At 36.9% G+C, this 21805-nt stretch overlaps 1 protein-coding gene and 1 non-coding gene across 2 annotated transcripts in view; one reads left to right on the top strand and one right to left on the bottom strand.

Annotated features, from left to right (window-relative positions):
* Smp_124570 (leucine zipper protein, putative) overlaps positions 1-14605 on the bottom strand; it is a gene marked incomplete at its 5' end in the record, with an annotated part of 30002 nt that extends 15397 nt beyond the window's left edge. The window contains 4 exons of the mRNA XM_018790713.1: positions 2446-2656; positions 5409-5484; positions 13054-13183; positions 14495-14605. Of these exons, the coding sequence (XP_018645956.1) occupies positions 2446-2656; positions 5409-5484; positions 13054-13183; positions 14495-14605 (528 nt within the window). The remainder of the gene's footprint in view (positions 1-2445; positions 2657-5408; positions 5485-13053; positions 13184-14494) is intronic.
* On the top strand, positions 5041-5106 carry Smp_tRNA_01540_Gln_TTG.1.1. Its single transcript has one exon. It is a non-coding gene (tRNA).
* Positions 14606-21805: the final 7200 nt, after the last annotated feature.

Below are 21805 nucleotides of genomic sequence, written 5' to 3'. Positions count from 1 at the left end.
CGTGTTTTAATGAATATACCAGTAAACTCTATAACAAGAGACAATGGCTAATTATGTTTATCCTTAATAACGGTGAGTTAGATTAGTGGTATATTGATAATACAAATGTGAAATACTTTTAACGTTGACCTTTTCGAATAATGAATATGGATGAACAGCTATTCATTTTCTTGGCTACTGGATAATACAAGAAAATAAACCTTGGTTCGAAGATCTATTGATAAGAAAAAAGTAGACTTATTCTATCTGAGTGTGGAAAGACATTCGGAATAGTTTAGAGAATAGGTTAAGATGTAATATATTAAAACAATGACAAGATAACAGAGAAATGTCCTTGACCTTGTTAAAGATGAGGAACTTTTAATAAAAAGAATCTTCCTGTAGGAAAATGTTAATTTCCAAAAACGTAAATGAGGAAATAGCAGATACCTTAACCAATTCATGACAGGAATTGAATTATCCCAAATTAAATGAACCTAGTCCAAGTATCATGGAATGAACGAGCTTCTAGTCGATTTTAAATATCTACAATGAGTGTCCAGATCTCAGGGTTAGGAGTTTTGATGATCACCCCTAGGGTAGTTAATATTAACTGCACCAGCCGATAATATAATGTAACCATGCTCCATAGTTTAATACAAAAATAGTAGAATAAAATTTTTTTTATTTACAGTAAAGTCGTTTACAAATAAGCTTGTTAATTCAGGTTGAACTAGTCTATTACGCACCAGCTTATTCAATGGCGAATAAACTTCTGGAACAAGAGCGCAATTTCATAACTTACAGTACAGAAATATTTTGTATAATTGCTTGTGAACTACACCTTTGGCAGTTTATACTCCTAGACTCAAAATTTATAGATTGTTTCTCTACACAGTTTAATAATATGACCAATCAGTAAAGCTATGCACTTTTGATTTCGGTAACTTCAGAATTCAAAAACCTGCTCCATTACGGTTTACGATTTACTAGAAACCAGTACTTTGAGGCACCAAGTAACATAAGTCAGCAGTGTTCACATTATCTCATATTTCTTCGTCTTCCTAAAACTATTTGACATACTGTCAATGATGACTCTTTTTATTTGGCATGCATTACATTGCTCTTGCAAATCACCTCTGTTAATCACTATTTCTTTTTCACTATGAGAAGCTTGTCAATTAAACGAATGATAAAGCTAACGTGATAATAGAACTTTTTGCTTAATACGTGCTGATCAGAATATATCAAATAATATGATGCAGTCTCCAAACGAAGTAATGAAGCGTGATGATAGTTTTTTTCTACTGTTAGATATTCGGAAATGTTTAGAAATTAGAGTTAATTAATAAACAATGGTTGGCAACTAGTTTCCAATTTTTTAACGTATACAGACTCTACAGAGTCGTGCAAATCGATCAGTCAGCTAGTCATAAGCGACGTAGAAACTCGTGTACACATGTACACTAATGCACGTTGCCTCAGAATGTCAGTATATTGAGATAAGATTTTCAAGAGAGATATAGTGGCAGTAGAATTAGTTACACTGTCAATGGTAGAGGCCGTGTAGTAAACAAAAACTCAGATGGGAAGAACCAACTTATTGTTTAAATGCAAAATCATACATTGGCTTAGTAAAATATGAAAGTTATGCATTCAATATATCACTTGCACATCTTCTTTACGTCGTCTTTTACATACTCTATTATTCCTCTAATTCTGTTGTTATTTCGTTTGCTCTCATATTTTCCCCTTTTCTCTTCATTGCGATCTTCTGCTCCCAGACATTCAACTTCCGATAGGTACTACATACTACTATTATCTGTTAGCGTAGGTAGCAGATACCACAGTTTTAGTGAAAAGCATTAGAGATAGATATAATTAATGCAAAACAAAGAATAGATTGATTAGATAAGAAGTGTAAGATGATTGGAAAACTTAAGATTAAAGGAAGGACGATGAGTGAATGCATCTACCCGGATTCCGAATGATGTCACTGAGTTCTTTTCAACCACTGATTAAGATAGTCATGCTGACACTAATCCTGTTATTCTTTACCTAATACACGGCGTAGACCAATGGCTAGTGACCTCATGAACCGATTACATGTCTCGGTTTTGTCTACACCAGCTTGGAATCTACTACTACAACAGATAAGGATTTTAATTTATTTAGTTGTGTAAATAAGTTCTATGTTTTAAATGAAATATACACCTTTTTGGAGAAGTGTGGTCGTCTTATCCACGATTTACCAATTGAATGTACCTGAATTCTGACGTTGATGCTATCACTACAATTAACAGTCATTACCGACTACCTCCAACTACTTTAGAGACTGGTTATGAACTACTTATCACTTTATATTTTTGATTTTCCAGTATGAACTATACCTAGATTATGAATTTATTAGTAATATATTCAAAAGTTAAAGGAAAAGCAAAACAGTTGATCAATAAAAATTCGCACTTCATCACATAATTTTTCAATCTCTTTCATTTGTATATGACCATTAATTTGATCTTGAAATTCTTTTGCAAGTTTTCTCATTTGATCATGACAGATTTGATCCAGTTTCTCGCGTTCTAATAAGTCAGTTGTTGCAATCTTCCTCAACGCTTCGCCTTCGGCTAATATTTGTTCTTTATGACGTTTTTTCTGTTCATCATGTTCTTTTATTCTTGTGAATAAATGATCAACATTTACGAAATAGGGTTAATACGGGATGAAGACTGGATAATTCTCATAGTTTAAATCACGAACTGATCTTAGCGAAACAACCATTGGGAACCAGAAAACAATGGACAGCCGTCTCAACCTGATACCGCGCACGTACGACTGCACAGCTACGAATCAAACTCAGGACCTTCCTTCCTGAGATGTGACTCCTGGAGTTTACGAGGAAAAGTTATAACCAAAGGAGTCCAACTGTGTCAAGAGTTAGACAACTATCCACCTTAGTGAATGAAAGATGATCTGTCTGGTTGGTATATCGTTAAGGAAAGAAAAGGAGCATTAGTTGGTAATTTAAAGTAGGACTCATCACCATTGTATTTCGACGAAGCGACTTAATCATATCATACTCGCCGGAAGATTTAAATGGTTTTGGTTTCTACCACTGAAGAGACTGTTCTTGATTAGACGAAGATCTTTTAGGCAGAACAAAATAGCTATAGTCGGTCCTTCCTGTATATAATATATATATTCTCTGAATTGTCGTCAGGTCATTCACTATTAAGCATTTTGCGAGAGGTTTAACTCATGTAGATGGTTATAATTGTCATATATCATATTCAGCTTTTTATAAGTATTCATGAGATAGCATCTACTATATGTCTGCTCTACATTGTATCAAGTGTAGAGGTATTTATTGGCTACCAATAGACACTATATGTTTTGAATTTCGTGTTCATTACTTGCTGACACTACCAATAAATGATTAATTTTTTCAATCAAGAAAACATGTAAACTTCATACAATAAATAGAATGCTTAGAAAGTACCTTCTATTGAGTGTTTGTAGTATTCTATAAAGTATACTTGTATTAACTATTCTATGCCATCGATCGATTTCATTCACCGTTCTAAAAATAAACTATGTGTTCAATTTATTGATATCGTTACTGATCGTAGCTGCTACCTTGACTTGATGGTCGAGCTATTTTGGCTGGAACACCTGCTTCTTGAAGTTATATCATGTAACAATGGTCAGTTAGACAGTATTAAGATTGAAAATGATAGACGTGTCAGAGAGTAGAACCATATTATTGACTGTAATGGATTGTAACGATAGTAAGGTTTCCTTCACAGATAACCAGAATTTACAACAATGATGCCTTCCCACAACAGAAGTCGGCCAAGAATGTTTGATCCTCAAATTTTCACAAAACTCCTTCGCCTATGGGTTTCAATCCATAGTGGTAAGGCCTGGAAAGTAAGAAGCTGAAAAATCAGGAACTGTTCTTAAAAATGATTTCTGTAACGGGCCTCAAGCAGTTATCCGTCGGGTTGTCTTTGGTCCCTAAGGCCAGTGTTAATCCAGTCCTCTTCTTATGTAATTGAAGAAGGATCTTGTCACGGTGTGAGTAATGAGAGAGTGAAAACCAACAACAAGCCTCTAAAAATAGTTGATATAATCCTGTTCACGATATTTTTTGTTTGGATGTTGAAATTGTTCTACCATTCTTTTATTTTATAACAATGTGATGATGTAGGTGTTTGTTGTAATATCTTAAACAATTGGTATTTCCATGTCAGGACATATTTTGTTTGGAACTGGAAGAGAATGTCTTTTGAAATATGATAAGAGACAAACGCTGGTCAATTGTTATCGCTAAATCTATTTGAATTTCGTATCACTATTTCCGACTTATGAGATTATTTTGGTGCATTATTATACTACTAACTAATATCCAGTAACCAGATCGATATTAATAACTCTTCAGTTCCAATCTGATTTGTGTAATTTCTATATATTTATGTAAACAGATAACATTTAGCAGATTTATAGTGTAACTGTATATTAGTAATATTAGTGACCATTGATATTAATTGTATTATACTCGTTAGACATTTGTCTTGTTGCAATACGTTTACATTTTGATACAATTTGTTTTCGTTTCAATGTTGTTTATTGGCATAATTTCGAAACACCTGCCAACGGTTATTTAGTTTATCGCATGGTACTGTAAATAACCATTACATGTCAACTTCAGGAAGTATCTTACTTTGATTGAACACTGACATGATAAACAATGTAGATAGGTAAATTCATTTAGTATTGTTTGTTTGAATCTTCCTATCGATGTGTTAGGACTGCAACTGGTCAGTCTCTAATTGGCATATGTGCATGCTGTGCGTTTCGCTTCGATATAGCCTTAATTCACAAGCACGGTAAGCAGAAATGGATAGTGGCTAGCAGTGGAATCCAGCTTGACGTGCGTTTCGTCCTATATTTGGGAATGACCAGTTGCAGTCCTAACAAATAGATGGGAAGATTCAAACAAACACTACTAAATGAATTTAAACTTCACCTGAATTTAAACTTCACCTCATCGCACAAGCAAGTGACTACCGGGACTCAGTGGCCGAGTGGATAACGCGCTGGCGTTTGAAGCGAGCGTACTGGGTTCGAGTCCCAGAGTGAACATCAACTCTGAGATGCAGGTACATCCAGCTGACGAGTCCCAAATAGGAAGAAACGCGCGTCAAACTGGATTCCACTGCTAGACACTATCCATCTCTGCTTACCAATGTAGGTAGGTTTGTAAACTCATTTCATATATTTTCGCAATAGCAGTAACACAATGCAGAAAATTTTCACATTTTCGATTGCTATATTTTACATATTACTTGATAGTGTAGTCAGAAGCTTCAACAAGAAATAATAGTATTATATATTAAATAATAGTAATAGTAATGAGAATTATTTACTGTGCCATTAATTCTTGAGCATTTAATAAATTTTTCTCATGTCTTCTTTCAGCTTCATTAAGTTCTTTCATTATAGCTAAGTAAAAAGTGAAAGCAGTTAGCGTTAGGAACTCGGTATTCAGATTCGCAATATCAAATTAGATTTGTGGGAATAAAAGATATTACTCAGAAATAAAAGAACGGTGTTACTATGGAGCGAATAAGCGAAAACATGTGATTCGGAAAGTTATTCTCTCGGGATTCAGTAAGTATGTTTTTCAGAATGAGGAAGTTTGTGCGAATTGTTAAGTGTTGGTGCGACAATAAATGGACTGAAGTTAAACAACCACTGGAAGCCGGGAAATATTAGAAAGCCGATTTTCCCATAATCGGACTCCTTAGAACTGCTCTTTCATGATCTCGCCAGATATCGAACCCAAGTGTTTCAGGTATAGCGAGGAGACTTTAGACTAGTGAGTTAGAATCTCATAGTTTACGGCTCTAACACCAATCCATTTGCGATATTGTGCAATAATCTCTCCTTATCTTTAAACTTAACACAACTGAACTCCAATTGTCACTCCTTTTTATTGCAAAATTTCTTAGATGATTGGTTTACTGTATTTCAATATTTTTAAATTGAAGTCATTTATTTGATTTATTAACTACTAAAGTATCTTTTGTCGATTTTAAACTAGGGTAGTTTAATGATGAGTCTGTTACTCAGTCTTGTGTCAATGAGTTTTATTAGTTATTTTATGTTATAGTCATATAATATCTGTAAATTATCATGAGTTTTTATGGAACAATAAATAGTATCCTTAGGTGATTTTCCTAAAGTTCTGATTAGTAGGTTATGAAACAGGTGAGAATGTCGCTTGGGTTTGTCGGTCTTTTAGACCATACATTACATGTTATCTGACGTTAAATGATATTTAGATATAAGGTCAGTCGTGACCGATATAGAGCCTGGGACATACATGATTTGGCCGAAGTTGATTGCCACATTAGCATGATAAGATGAGATTAACATGATGAATATCATAGAAACAGCAAAAGCGTTGAGAAAGACTGAACTTTGAGAATATGGTTCAGAAAGACAAAATGGAAAAGTATATATAGTAAAATAGTGGATTTCAGGACTGAGAGGAAGATAAAGAGTGGACGCATCTGTGCCGTTGCAAACGCCTGTGATCCGTGTTACCAAAAGTTTCTAATTATTGATAGTTATCATGTAGACTGCAACGAGACAGTTTGCATCCATTTACTTGGCTCAGACTAACAGTTGATAACTTAGTGGATTAATGCCACATTTCGGTTTCGCTGTCATTAGCTTTATTCCAGTCTACCACTACACTTTAGTAGTATTACAAAGAAGTTACTCAAAACATCGTCAGTATTGCATGTATTTTAAATTATTCCTAAAGTTAGTGATATTTCTTTTTACAAGTGAATTTTAAGCAAAAAGAACTTTTAAAAGTAGGTTGTTTATAAAAGAATCTGAAACCCACACTGTTCCCACTTAGTACATTGTAACCTGAATTAAAAGTATCCTCATTAAATGGATCGTATATCTACTATTGCTATACAACTACAACGCTTCAACCTTATTATCACAGACGCAACAGAAAGGGAAGAAAATCACTTAGAAGATAACTATAACTATCTTCAGAATTGGAGAAACAGGTTACAACTACTCCGTATTTCTAGTTCATACATAATTTTGGTGTAGATACAAAACAACATCAAAAGGCTAAATTACATATGAGAGAATACCTAAGTTCAAAGTAGATTCTTAGTTAGTCGTTGATTTTTGTTGTTTAGCGTCTTAATTTAAAATGAAAAACAGCAAATTATATATTTTCTATAGCCTTCTAGAAGACCTGTTAACTAAATGCTCTCTAAATACATGATAGTTTGTCACATTCTATCGTTCATCAATAAGTTTTTTCTATCAAACCACTAGGACACTAAATAAGTGGTATTTTTACCATTAAAATTAATAGGGAATGAATCAACAGATCATTAGAAACATAACATATCTCGCTGTGTTAACGGGATATGGTAACTTGAACTTAAGCACACATGTCCCAGGTCCTACGTTGCATTTGATTGATTGATTGACTGTTATAACCCGTGGAGATTTATGAATGGTAACTTTGAGAAGTATTTATGGAACAATATGATATGTATATTTCCTATTGTATAATTGTTAAGTGACTAAACTATTCATATTCGTGTCCCTCTTATTATAAGCTTTATTTTGACTTATAGACTATTCCTGTACGAATTACCATTCCTGAGTTATACCCAGTCTATTAATTACTGTTTCCCCTATTCACAGCCACATTTGGCAAAATCTTATACAAATGTTATTTTCTATATTATGGTACAATGTGGTCAGTTAGTTTGGTATATAAACTCAGTATGTTTGAGAATAATGATTCATATTGCAGAGGCTGTTATTGGTGTTCTGGATTTAACTGCCTAGGCTAAGCAGAAAGCAGGACTGATAAGTACTCAAGACTGCTCATACGGCTTTTGTGTATCACTGGTCCGATCAATGAATTCGCTGCTCTCCAGTTGGCGGGAATCAGTACATTCATATATAGACAGGGCACGCACGCGCTCAATCGATATAACATTGACTAACTGCTGTAGTTAACAAACAGTAGAGTAGATAAAGTTTTTATGTACGCTATCAGTAACACCTGTGATCCTTTTTAAATTAATACTTCTCTAGTTAAAAGCTGTAATGAAGGATAATTTTAGTTGATGTGAGTTATATCTATCTTTGCAAAAGACTTGTCTATCCGTCTTAATAGATAACCGTCTATAAACCTGTATTTGTGTAATCATCAGGGTTGACAAAGGCTTGATGAACAAACACAATTTACCATTCAGGGTGAAAGAAGATGCACTCTACATTTAATGTAGAGTCAAAAAGGCTTTTTTATAACAATGATTGAATATACTTTTTTCAATATATTATGCATATTCTTGTAGCGTTACTACCGGTCCCAAGCCCGGATAGAGGATGAGCGTTAGACATGGGGTTAGCGACCCCATCCCGTAGAAAAACTAATCCGCTAAAAAAACACTAATCAGAAAAAATAATTCAAACCGTTTAAACTCTGTCCTGGGAGTTGAAGAAGAAATTATGACGCCTCATGATGAAAGCCGAAATTTTTCGGAAGTCACGAGTCCGATGCTCCTTCTAAAAACCAGAGTAACGCTCTTTATAGGTACATAGAACGTCCGGACACTGTGGGAGACCGGGAAGACCAGTCAAATAGCAACAGAAATGGGGAGATACAAATTGGCAGTACTCGGAATCCGCGAAACCCATTGGACACAAGCTGGACAACAAAGGCTAGGTACGGGAGAGATGCTGCTGTACTCCGGTCAGGTAGAGGAAAATGCTCCACACACTCAGGGAGTTGCTCTAATGCTGTCCAGAGAAGCACGAGGTGCACTTGTAGGATGGGAATCTCACGGATTCAGAATCATCAAGGCATGATTCAAAACAAAGAAGTAGGGGATCACAACGAATGTTATCCAATGTTATTCATCCACCAATGATAGCAACGACGACGATAAAGATCAGTTCTACTCGAGGCTGCAATCAATCACAGCGAAGTGCCGAAGAAAGAACCTCACCATCCTGATGGGAGATCTAAATGCCAAAGTCGGAATGGACAACACCGGATATGAAGACACCATGAGACGACATGAACTGGGAGAGAGAAATGAAAATGGGAAGAGATTTGCAAATCTATGTGCGTTCAGCAAATTGGTTATAGGCGGCACAATATCCCCACACAAACACATACATAAAGCTACATGGATCTCGCCGCACCACACCACAGTGAACCAGATAGATCATATTTGTATCAAATAAAAATTCAAAAGGACAATGGAAGATGTGAGAACCAGGAGAGGAGCTGACATAGCTTCAGATCATCACCTGGTTGTGGCCAACATGAGACTGAAGCTAAAGAAACACTGGATAACTGGACAAACAGCATTACAAAGGTTCAATACAGCCTTCCTTCGAGATACTAACAAACTCAACGAATTCAAGATAACTTTCAACAAAAGGTTCCATGTTTTACAGGATCTACTGAAAGAACAAGAAACTACGGTGGAGGACAACTGGAAAGGGATCAAAGAAGCACTAACTTCAACTTGTCAGGAGGTTGTGGGTAGCAAGAAGCATCATCATAATGAATAGATCTCTATCGAAACCCTGGACAAGATTCAAGAAAGGAAGAACAAGAAGACAGTAACTAACAACAGTCGAACATGAGTAGAGAAAATCAAGGCGCAAGCAGAGTACGCAGAAGCAAACAAGGAAGTGAAGAAAAGCATTATAGGCGACAAGCAGAAATACATGGGAGAACTAGCAACGACGGCGGAAAAAGCTGCAGGAGAAGGGAATATGAGACAGCTATATGAAATAACGAAGAAACTGGCAGGGAAATATGGTAAACAAGAGAGACCAGTCAAGGACAGAGAAGGCAAGCCAATCTCTGAGATTCAAGAACAGAGGAAAAGGTATATAGAATACTTCGAGGAACTGCTGAATAGACCAGCTCCACTGAATCCATCGGACATCGAAGCAGCACACACAAACCTTCCCATAGCTGTCACTCTACCAACGATCGAAGAAATCAAGAGTGGGGAAGCAACAGGACCTGACAATATACCAGCTGAAGCACTAAATTCAGACATACAAGTAACTGCAAACATGCTTCACCCTCTATTCAGGAAGATTTAGGAGGAAGAACAAGTGCCGACAGATTGGGATATCTCATCAATTTACCAAAGAAAGGAGATCTAAGCAAATGTGAGAACTACAAAGGCATCACATTACTGTCAGTACCAGGAAAGGTTTTCAATGGAGTGCTGCTGGACCGGATGGAAAACTCAGTAGACCCCCAGCTTCGAAATCAACAGGCTGGATTCCGTAAGGATCGGCCGTGAGCAGATCAAATTGCGACACTATGGATCATCGTTAAACAATCAATTAAGTGGAACTCGTCATTGTACATCAATTGCCTTGACTATGAGAAAGAATTTCACAGTATGGATAGAAAAACCTTATGGAACCTTCTCTGACACTATGGTGTACCTGAAAAAATCGTCAACATCATACGGAATTCATAGGACGGACTACGATGCAAAGTTGTGCATGGTGGACAGCTGACAGATGCATTTCCAGTAAGGACCGGAGTCAGACAAGGCTTTCTACTCTCCCCCTTCCTCTTTCGTCTGCTGATTGACTGGATTATGAAGACTTCGACATCTGATGGGAAGCACGGAATACAATGGACATCTCAGAACCAATTAGACGATTTGGACTTCGCAGATGACTTAGCCCTCCTATCTCATACACACGAGCAAATGCAGACGAAGACAACTAATGTAGCAGCAGTCTCTGCATCAACATGCCTCAACATGCACAAAGGTAAAAGCAAGATTCTCAAATACAACACGGAGGACACCAACCCAATCACCCTTGATGGCGAAACTCTGTAAGAGGTGGAAACATACACGTACGAGGGAAGAATCATTGAAAAACAAGGAGGATCGTATGTAGATGTAAAGGCGAGGATTGGCAAAGCAAGGATATAATTTCTACAATTGAAGAACATATGGAACTTAAAACAACTGTCAACTAAATTCAAAATGAGAATCTTCAATACGAACGTCAAGACAGTTCTACTGTACGGTGCTGAAACGTGGAGAACTACTACATCCGTCGTCAAGAAGGTGCAAGTATTTATAAACAGTTGTTTAAGCAAATTACTCAACATTCACTGACCGGATACTATCAGTAACAGCGTTTTATGGGAGAGGACAAACGAACTTCCAGCTGAAGATGAAAGTAGGAAAAGACGTTGGAAGTGGATAGGACATACATTAAGGAAACTGTATCACGAGGCAAGCCCTAACTTGGAATCCAGAAGGGAAGCGGAAAAGTGGGAGGCCAAAGAACACATTAGGCCGGGAAATAGAAGCAGATATGAAAAGGATGAATGTTAACTGGAAAGAACTGGAAAAGATTGCCCAGGACAGGGTTGGATGGAGAATGCTCCTCGACAAGGGGTAACAGGCGTAAGTAAGTATTATGCATATAAGTAAGACGAATAGTACTGGAGTTAGGGTAATCTTTATTAAGAGTAACACTTAAATATGCGTCACTGACTCACTAAGTAAACAGAAGAACAACCAAAAGTACTGGGTTCACATTGAAAACATTGGAGACAAACTCAACCTAACGGAATCGGGTGAAAATAATGCATTAGTGATTTTGACTGACTGTTAACAGTTTTAACTACACCTTTGCTTAACCACACTGGGAGGTACTAACGAGCCCGAACATTCAAATTTCTAGAACATCTGCCAACATAACTTGCTCAACAGGAGCAGTTGAATTGATAGGTATAGAAAGAAGTGACTAGTCTAGACAATTTATCTACCAATCTTGGAGTGGTCATGGAATGTGTAGAAAACATTAATTGTAGTTTACCTGCATTAAGTTTTTGGATAAATCTTTGTAACTTTAGTATCAGCGCTTCACTGGGTGCATAGCCCCTAAATTGTAAGTGTATATAGAGGGACGTTTTTTCTCAAATTTAAGTTTTCCTTATGCTCTCTTTTTACGGCTAAATGTTCATGTATAAATTTCTCCGGATATCCGTTTTCTTTCAGACTAGTGAGCAATGCCTTTGTTTCTTCTTCATCCGCATCTAGAGAGCATACGGTCTTGATTTTATAGTGAAATGTCTTAATCAGGTTCCCTTTGTATTGTCAAGGAGCAAAAGTAAGGAAATTTGAGGACGAATCTATCTATCTGTCAAGATACATATATCCTATTTACCGTATGAAGATCAGGAACAGTTACCGTACATCCATAATCTTCGTCTCGCTGATGTGTACCGCACAGTAAATACTAACATACAGGATCGTAATAAACACCAGAAAGATGTATACGACCAACAGACTAAGAGACCAGTGTATAAACCTGGAAATCATGTTTGGATGCAAAGCCCTATAATGCAGGCAAACTGAGATTAATGTTTTCTACACATTAAGCAAAGGCGCAGTTAAAACTATTAACAACTCCATTTTATCTCATTCGACTATAAAATTGTAATATCCCTTTTAGACCGCTCTGCACTATGTGGGACTATTGGTCTGGATTACCACCCAGTAAAGCCATCAGATTTATATTTCTACTCGAAATGTCTGTACCAAAAGTGCAGAAGAGCATATAATGATAGAGTGAAGTCTATTTGTAGTGGTTACACAGAAGGAGCTTAGAAGTAACATTCATCACATAACTGTTGGTACCATTTTGTTATTCAATATACAACACTGTTTCGAGTGTCATCTTTCTGCTGTTTTTTTTTATTCAAATATAAGCATTCCGGTTTACAGTATCAATACTTGTTTTGGTATATTATTATTTGCCCTGTGTATTTTCATATCATTGAGTTCTTTTAAGGGTCTACAATACACTGCCGTACTAGGACGAAATAGCCGTCTAGTTTTCCTAGTTCACAATGGCGTTCTAATGAAGATGATTCCGCGATACAAACGACGGAAAATAAATATATAAATACTTTCGCTCTATTTATGCATTGTTTTTAAAACTTACCCCCTTCAATACTTTTCCGCATCGTTTCGACATATTTTTTTCCTTTGTTCACTTCCGATTTATTTTTCAAACGTTTAAATTCCAGTTGCATATCACGTTCTTTCAAAGTTTCTGTTAGATTTAAGCCTGACTATAAACAGAAGCGATAACAACAAATAGGCACTGAAAAATAAAATCTTAAAAATAGAGCAAAACAAACCAATGAAATTAACCAGTGCGGAGATAATTTCAAACAATTTCTGATAACCACTATTATTATTATTACTAATATGGCTAGGCCAAAGTATGGGGATGGGACAGTGTGTGACTTCAAGGTCATGGTAAATGGTTCAAACAAGAGCTTAAGTTGTCGATCCCACGCATACTAATTTTGACAAGAGTATAATAATTAACGTACAACCAGGAAGCCGGGTTATTTTTCAAAACCATTCTAGGAGTTTATGATGAGGAAATGATGGCATTTAATGCAGACATGTTAAATGCACATACTGTACACTCAGTTTGGAAAATGATATCTGACTGAGCATCTGGCTATTGAATGCATTTTATCGGTTAACTTGTGCTCAGTTATCATTAATTCGAATGCCTTACATGTGAATCATTCCAATATCCATTTGCCTGGTTACCTGTCTGTCTATCGATTAATCATATTCCACTATTATATTGACGCATGAATACTTCAGGCATACTGATTAATTGACATTCTGAACAGTTTGAATTCATTTCATTACAATGCAGACTGGATCAATCTAATGCAGTACTAGATTTATTTTACAACAATACGATTGTTGAAAATAGGATATCCTATTTCCAGTGTTATCTCCATTTTAAGTGCCAATGTCAACATGAATCCAATTCAATCACAAATAGGTCCAAATTTTGTGTTATTCCAAAACTATTATTATTCAGTCCAGTGGTGTCTACTCACTCCTATTAGACTTCGATTGTTTATTGATACCGTATATGCTGGTTAATTCAATTATTTAAATATATATTAAGGAACATTTGTATTCTAGCACTTACTTGATTCATTTGTTCTCGGTAATCGAGTATACAGATAACGAATATAACAGAAATACAGCTAGTTAGGATTACAATTAAGACTTAGCATTATTATTAGGATAAGTCCGTAAAAGCAATAAAGACATGACTTAATAATTTACTACATCAATATAAGGGTAGTCGTGAAGGAATATATTTTAGCCTAATATATGAACATCTATAGCGTTGTTTCGTTTGAATGTAAACCACAAGAACGTTGAAATGTTAACGAAAACCCGATCTTTCGTTTTTTGTGATTTTCTCCATTACAAACTAATCACTGGGACCTGGTAAAACGTTCTCACATTTATTTTAGGAGTTGCAGAAGTTCACTTGTAAATTTTAGTTTTGATATTACGATAATTATCATTAGGATTATTAGGTTATACTACGAATTTACATGTAATAATCGAAAACGATCCGTTTCGTAATATAATAGCTGCTTCGCTTTATCAACAGCTTTCTTTCTTCGTTCCGCTTGAAATTTCTCCTCTTCACGATCGATGGCCATTCTACATTTTTCCTCTTCGGCTAAACGATTAGAACGATCTTCAAGCTTCTTTTGTCTTGATCCCTGATAATTTTATTAAATTTAAAGTAATCAACAACTAGATGCGCGTGTACAATTTACAACAAAAATACATTAAACTGCTTCAACCAATAAAATTATCAAGTTGCATATATGCTTCTTCACTAACTTACTTACTTACGCCGCTGACAAGCATTCTCCAACCCACTCGGTCCTGGGCCTTCCTTTCAGGTTCTATCCAATTTTTGTTCATTTTTCTCATGTCTGTCTCCATTTCTCAGCTTAATATGTTCTTTGGTCTTCCTCTTCTCCTTTGGCCTTCAGGATTCAATTTGAGGGCTTGTGATGCAGTTGGGTGATTTCCTCAGTATGTGTCCTGTCCACTTCCAGCGCTTTTTCCTGATTTCTTCCTCCACTGGAATCTGGTTTGTTCTCTCCCACAGTAGAATGTTACTGATAGTGTCTGGCCAACTGATCCGAAGTATCTTGCGTAGACAGCTGTTAATAAACACCTGTATCTTCTGGATGATGGCCATCGTAGTTCTTCAGGTTTCCGCCCCAAACAGTAGAACTGTTTTGACATTTGTATTGAAAATTCTGATCTTGGTGTTGGTTGACAATTGTTTTGAGCTCCATATGTTCTGCAGTTGTAGATATGCTGCTCTTGCTTTGCCTATCCGCGCCCTCACATCTGCATCAGATCCACCGTTTTCATCAATGGTGCCGCCCAGATATGTAAAGGTTTTCACATCCTCCAGAGCTTCTCCGTCAAGTGTAATTCGATTGGTGAATGCTGTATTGTATCGGAGAGTATTGCTTTTCCCTTTGTTTATATTGAGACCTACTGCTGCTACTACACTGGTTGTCTTCTCCTGCATTTGTTGTCGCGTGTGTGATGAAAGAGCCAGATCATTTGTAAAGTCTAGATCGTCAAGCTGCATCCTAGCTGTCCACTGTATCCCGTGCTTCCCTCCAGATGTTGACGTCTTCATGATCCAGTCGATCACCAGGAGAAAGATAAAGGGTGAGAGTAAGCAACCTTGCCTAACACCGGTCTTTACCTCAAACGAGTCACCGAGTTGTTCTCCGTGAGCGATTTGGCAGTTTAGTCCATCATAGGAATTCCGTATGATATTGACTATCTTTTCAGGCACGCTGTAGTATCGAAGAAGCCTCCATAGTGTTGTCTTGTCCACTCTATCAAATGTCTTCTCGTAGTCAATGAAGTTGATGTACAGTGATGAATTCCATTCAATTGATTGTTCCACAATGATGCGTAGAGTTGCGATTTGGTCTGTACACGATCTATCCTTACGAAATCCAGCTTAATGATCTCGAAGTTGGGCGTCCACGGAATCCTTCATCCTGTTTAACAATACTCTGTTGAAGACTTTTCCTGATATTGAGAGAAGAGTGATGCCCCTGTAGTTATCGCACTTGCTGAGATCGCCTTTCTTTGGTATCTTGATCAGAAGTTTTTTCCAGTCTGTTGGTACTTGTTCTTCATCCCAAATCTTACGGAAGAGGATGTGGAGTATCTTGGCAGTTGCTGCTACATTTGCTTTCAGTGCCTCTTCCGGGATGTTGTCTGGTCCAGCTGCTTTGCCGCTCTTGATTTGTCTAATGGCCGTGCTGATCTCTTCAATTGTTGGTGGGCCAACATCGATTGGGAGGTCTGTGGGTGCTGCTTCGATGTTGGGTGGGTTCAGTGGAGCTGGTCGATTCAAGAGTTCTTTGAAGTGTTCTACCCACCTGTTTCGTTGTTCTTCAATGTCGGTGATTACTTTGCCCTCCTTGCTTTTTACTGGTCTTTCTGGCTTACGGTAGTTTCCAGCAAGTTTCTTGGTTGTATCATACAGTTGTCTCAGGTTTCTTTCTCTTGCAACCTTTTCCGCTGTCATTACTAAATCTTCCACATATTTGCGTTTGTCGGTTCTGATGCTCCTCTTCACTTGCTTGCTTACTTCAGTGTATCCAGCTTGTGCCTTGGCTTTTTCTGCTCTTGTTCGGCTGGTATTAATTGCTGACTTCTTGTTCCTCCTTTCTTGAATCTTATCCAGTGTACCAACAGTGATCCATTCCTTGTGATGGTGCTTCTTGTGGCCCAGAACCTCATGACATGTTGAAGTGATTGTCTCTTTTATCTCCCTCCAGTTGCTCTCCATAGTAGTTCCCTCTTAGTTGAGTAGATCATGAAAGGCCTGGAACTTATTGTTGAGGGCTATCTTGAATTTGTTGATTTTGTGAGTACCTCGCAAAAAAGTCGTATTAAACTTTTGTTATGTTGTCCGCCTCGTTGCCCAGTGCTTCTTAAGTTTTAATTTCATCTTGGCGACTAGTAAGTGATGATCTGATGCCATATCAGCTCCTCTCCTGGTTCTCACATCCTCCATCGTCCTCCTGAACTTTTTGTTGATGCAGATATGGTTGATTTGGTTCTGTATAGTGTCATCCGGTGACGTCCAGGTGGTTTTGTGGATTCATTTGTGTGGGAATATAGTGCCGCCTATAACCAATTTGTTGAACGCATATAGGTTTGCAAATCTCTTCCCATTTTCGTTCCTTTCTCCCAGTCCATGTCGTCCCATGACGTCTTCGTATCCAGTGTTGTCCATTCCAACCTTGGTATTGAAATCTCCCATCAGAATGGTCAGGTCCTTGGTTGGGCACTTCTCGACGATCGACTGCAGCCTATCGAAAAATTGGTCTTTAACGTCTTCATCGTAGTCGTTGGTAGGCGCATAGCATTGGATGACGTTCATTGTAATGCTCTCTCTCTTTGTTTTGAAGGAGGCTTTGATGATCCTTGGTCCATGCGATTCCCATCCTATAAGTGCATTTTGTGCTTGTTTGGACAGCATCAATGCAACTCCTAGTGTATGTGAAGCATTCTCTTCTTCATGACCGGAGTATAACAGAAGCTCTCTTGAAGCTAATCTTTGTTATCCATCCAACATGCGTCCAATGTGTTTCAATGATTCCAAGCACCTCCAGGTTGTACTTCCTTCAACATCGTACGGACGTTCCATGTACCTGTAAAAAGTTTTGCTCTGGTTTTTAGAAGGAGCATCGGACTCGTGACTTCCGAAGAATCTCGGCATTCATCATGAGGCGTCATAATTTCTTCTTCAACTCCCAGGACAGAGTTTAAACGGTTTGAATTATTTTTTCTGATTAGTGTTTTTTAGCGGGTTAGTTTTTCTACGGGATGGGGTCGCTAACCCCATGTCTAACGCTCATCCTCTATCCGGGCTTGGGACCGGCAGTAGCTCCCGAAGGAGCAACAGGCGGAGTTTTCTTCACTAACACTTACTTTTTATCTCGTTCAGTTCCTATCCTTACCTCTCAGTGAATAATACAATAAAGTGATATTAACACCAATGACGGTGGAAATAGTAAACTAGGAGCACATGCATCGAAAACAAAACACATGAAATGGTTTAGAAAAATATGACCTAACGGAAGATACAGAGTGAATCAGTACCAGTGAAGCCAATTTCCAGTCACATAATCACAGTAGATTTTCAACCAGAAAGTACAATTTTTTGCGAATGTTAAACGGGAAATCTGGAATACATAACGAATTTCCATGGTGTAATAAGAAGCCGAAGATTATCAGAACTATGTGATATACTAGCGCAATACATTTCGAACAATCTGATCACACATATACTTGTTAAGAACATTTATATATAAAAAAAAGGTCAACTAGACTGGAAATGGGGGGTAAGAGGAGACAATGATAATAATAATAAAATAATGTGAAGATAATTTGAAACCTAATCACTTTGGATAATGTTTAAGGTGAGAACAAACTGTTTTTGAATACACAAAGGAGGCTTGAATTTTCACCTGAGGACTGATGTTCAGTTTGAAAATCTATTTACCCAGACACAAGACCTAACACCCACGACAAAAGTAGAACATGAAGGATTCAAAACCACGCTGGTTGACTGCTGTAACCAATTTAAAAGCAACAAGCATTACACAAATAGTATATTGACTGATAAACATCGCGAAGCTATCCGGAAACTAAAATTGAATGAACACATTCTTATCACTAAACCTGATAAAGGATCCGGCACTGTAATTATAAACAAAACAGATTACTTAGATAAGATGAATACCCTACTGAGTGATCAAACTAAATTCCAAAAGCTTGGTTCATGTAAAGACCTCAATGAAAAGACTGAACGTCAACTAACTACAGCATTAAAGTTTTTAAAACAATATCAATACATCTCTGAGCACACCTATAATGAGCTCAAGCCTTCTAGAACATATACGCCTCGACTCTATGGCCTACCTAAGATTCATTAACCTGAGGTTCCTTTACGCCCAATTCTGGACATGTCAAACTCACAATACCATTCAACAGCAAAATGGTTAGTGAAATTATTGGAACCATTACACCAAGAAGTGATTAAACACAGTGTTAAAGACGTATTTGAATCTGTGGATTCAATAAAAAATAGGAATATAAACGGTAAAACCATGCTATCACTAGACATAGAATCCTTGTTCACTAACATCCCCCTGACTGAAACTATCGATTACATATGTGAACAAGTGCTAGAAAAGAAAATGGAAATACAGATTCCAATAAATAAAATGAAAGAACTCCTGTTGAAATGTACTATGAATATCTACTTTAAGTTTAACAATGAATTTTACAGACAAGTAGATGGAGTAGCAATGGGATCACCACTAGGCCCAATCCTTGCTGACATTTTTCTGGCCAAACTGGAAAATGGACCGTTAAAAGACACCCTAAGTAAGCTAGACTACTACTGTCGATACATAGATGACACATTAATCGTATGCGACGAAATGGTTGACAAACAGAAGATGTTGGACATTTTCAATAACGTCCACCCAGCGAGGAAGAAAAAGATAATAGTATAGCTTTCCTCGACGTCCTACTTTCTAGAAGGAGAGATGGTTCCATCAAGCGAAATATATTTAGAAAGAATACATGGACGGGTCAGTATACCGATTTCCAAAGCTTCACTCCTCATCAGTATAAAATAAATTTGGTTAAATGTCTCAGTCACAGAATCAAGCTATTATGTTCTGAGGACAGTGTTGAGAGTGAAATAGATATACTAAAAAATACATTGCGAAATAATGGCTACCCAGATAAGTTCGTTAAAAAATACCTAGAAGAAAATACTGTTAAAAAAAGAAGAAATTGTGACACAGTGAGTAAAAAACCGTTGTATCTGAAACTGGACTTCAAAGGTGACATAGCGGATGATATTCTAACACGCCGACTGAAACGATCGGTTGAAAGAACGTTTTACGCCGCCAAGCTACACATCACTTTCTCAACTAAACCAGTACTTACACAATTAATCAAGGATAAGTTACCAAAGATGGGCTCTTCCATGTGTGTATACCAATTCAACTGCTCCTGTGGAGCTAGTTACATAGGCCGTACTCAGAGGGCTTTATCCTTGCGTATTCGTGAACATGTACCAGCATGGTTGGGAAAAGGAGTCACTAAATCCATTAACAACGTCATCCTTTCTCACTTGGTAGACAGTGAACATCATATCAAAATAGAGGAAGCCTTCTCTGTTTTATATCAAGTTCCGAAAACTCTACCTCAAAGAGCTAGATTACGATTACTTTACACAGCCGAAGCCATCTGGATCAACGCCTAAAAACCAAACTTATGCATTCAGGAAAGGTGTATCCAGCCACTATGTTTACCTTGGCCTACGACTGGATCACCGGATTCCTAAACTAAATATTATAAACCTCCACCTTTTTTTCTTTCTTTTTTTTGTTGATAACCTCTATCTTAATCTTCACATCCATCATTCCCAATTCGTTCATCTTAATTACCTTGACAACACCCTCTTTTATTACATATTATATTCACACAACAATCTTATTACTATTACTATTTATCTTTATTATCTCAATTAACAAGATGAAATTCTCCTACTATGGATTTTATTCACACAATTTTTTTCGCATTTTTATTTTTCCTAAATTACTATTATATTGATTGTGACTGGACACTTGAGTACAAATCATTTCGACCTTTAACAAATGACCTTTCTAATTTACAAATAACACAATTTTGAAGTATATATGTCGTAACAATTGTTCGCCCAAATATTGTTCATTTTTGAATATTCTATGGGGATCTTTAAACTGCTTCAATAAACCTTAGTATGTGCCCTTTTACACATTTATACAACACCACAAAAGCCGAATTAAGATCAATCTTATGGCCTGTCTCAATTATATGTTTAGCAATAGAGGATGATGGATGTTTATCATCTCTTATTAGGTCATTTGATTTTATGTATGTCTCCTACGTCTTTAAATAATCAAAGCTGGTGTAAAGCTAAACTGGTGGATATAGCACACCAATTTCATAATGTTGGACCAAAGCAGAGAGGCATATTAACTTCTCAGCATCTTAAATCACTAAAAGAACTACGAACAAACCCTGATATTGTCTTGTTGAAGCCTGATAAAGGATCAGGCGTAGTTATCATGAACAAATGTGAATAAGATGTTATTCATCCTCAGTGATGAAAGTAAATTCATGCCCGATGTTGAATTTGGAGGTATTAGCAAACTAGAGGGAAGAGTAAACTCAAACCTGGAAAAATTGTTACACATAAATATTATTGATAAAGAAGAATTTAATTTCTTAAAACCTATGGGTTCTGAGTATCCTCATTTATATGGACTACCTAAAATTCACAAATCAAACATTCCTTCACGCCCAATTATATCAATGTACCGATCACTTACATAAAACCTAGCTAAATGGCTAATAACATTGCTGGATCCTATTCGAAGACGTTTATGTAAGTATTCTCTGAAGGATTCGTTTGGATTGGTCGATCATTTAGGTGATATTCATAACAAAGGAAAGACAATGTGTTTATTTGATGCGAATTCCTTATTCACAAATGTACCTTTCAAAAAGACTATTGATAGATTATGTGACTGCATATCGTTAAACAGCCTTAAATTACTTGTTCCTTTAGAAATTCTTAAAAATGCAGATGAAGATATTTAGTGTAGCAGCAGCCTCTGGAGCTGTAGGCCTCAACATACACAAGGGGAAAAGTAAGATCTTAAAATACATGCCTTGACTATGAGAAAGAATTTCACAGTATGGATAGAAAAACCTTATGGAACCTTCTCTGACAC

The sequence above is a fragment of the Schistosoma mansoni genome (assembly GCF_000237925.1).
Source record: "Schistosoma mansoni, WGS project CABG00000000 data, supercontig 0037, strain Puerto Rico, whole genome shotgun sequence".
Classification (NCBI taxonomy): domain Eukaryota; kingdom Metazoa; phylum Platyhelminthes; class Trematoda; order Strigeidida; family Schistosomatidae; genus Schistosoma; species Schistosoma mansoni.
This window is presented reverse-complemented; position numbering and strand designations above follow the sequence as displayed.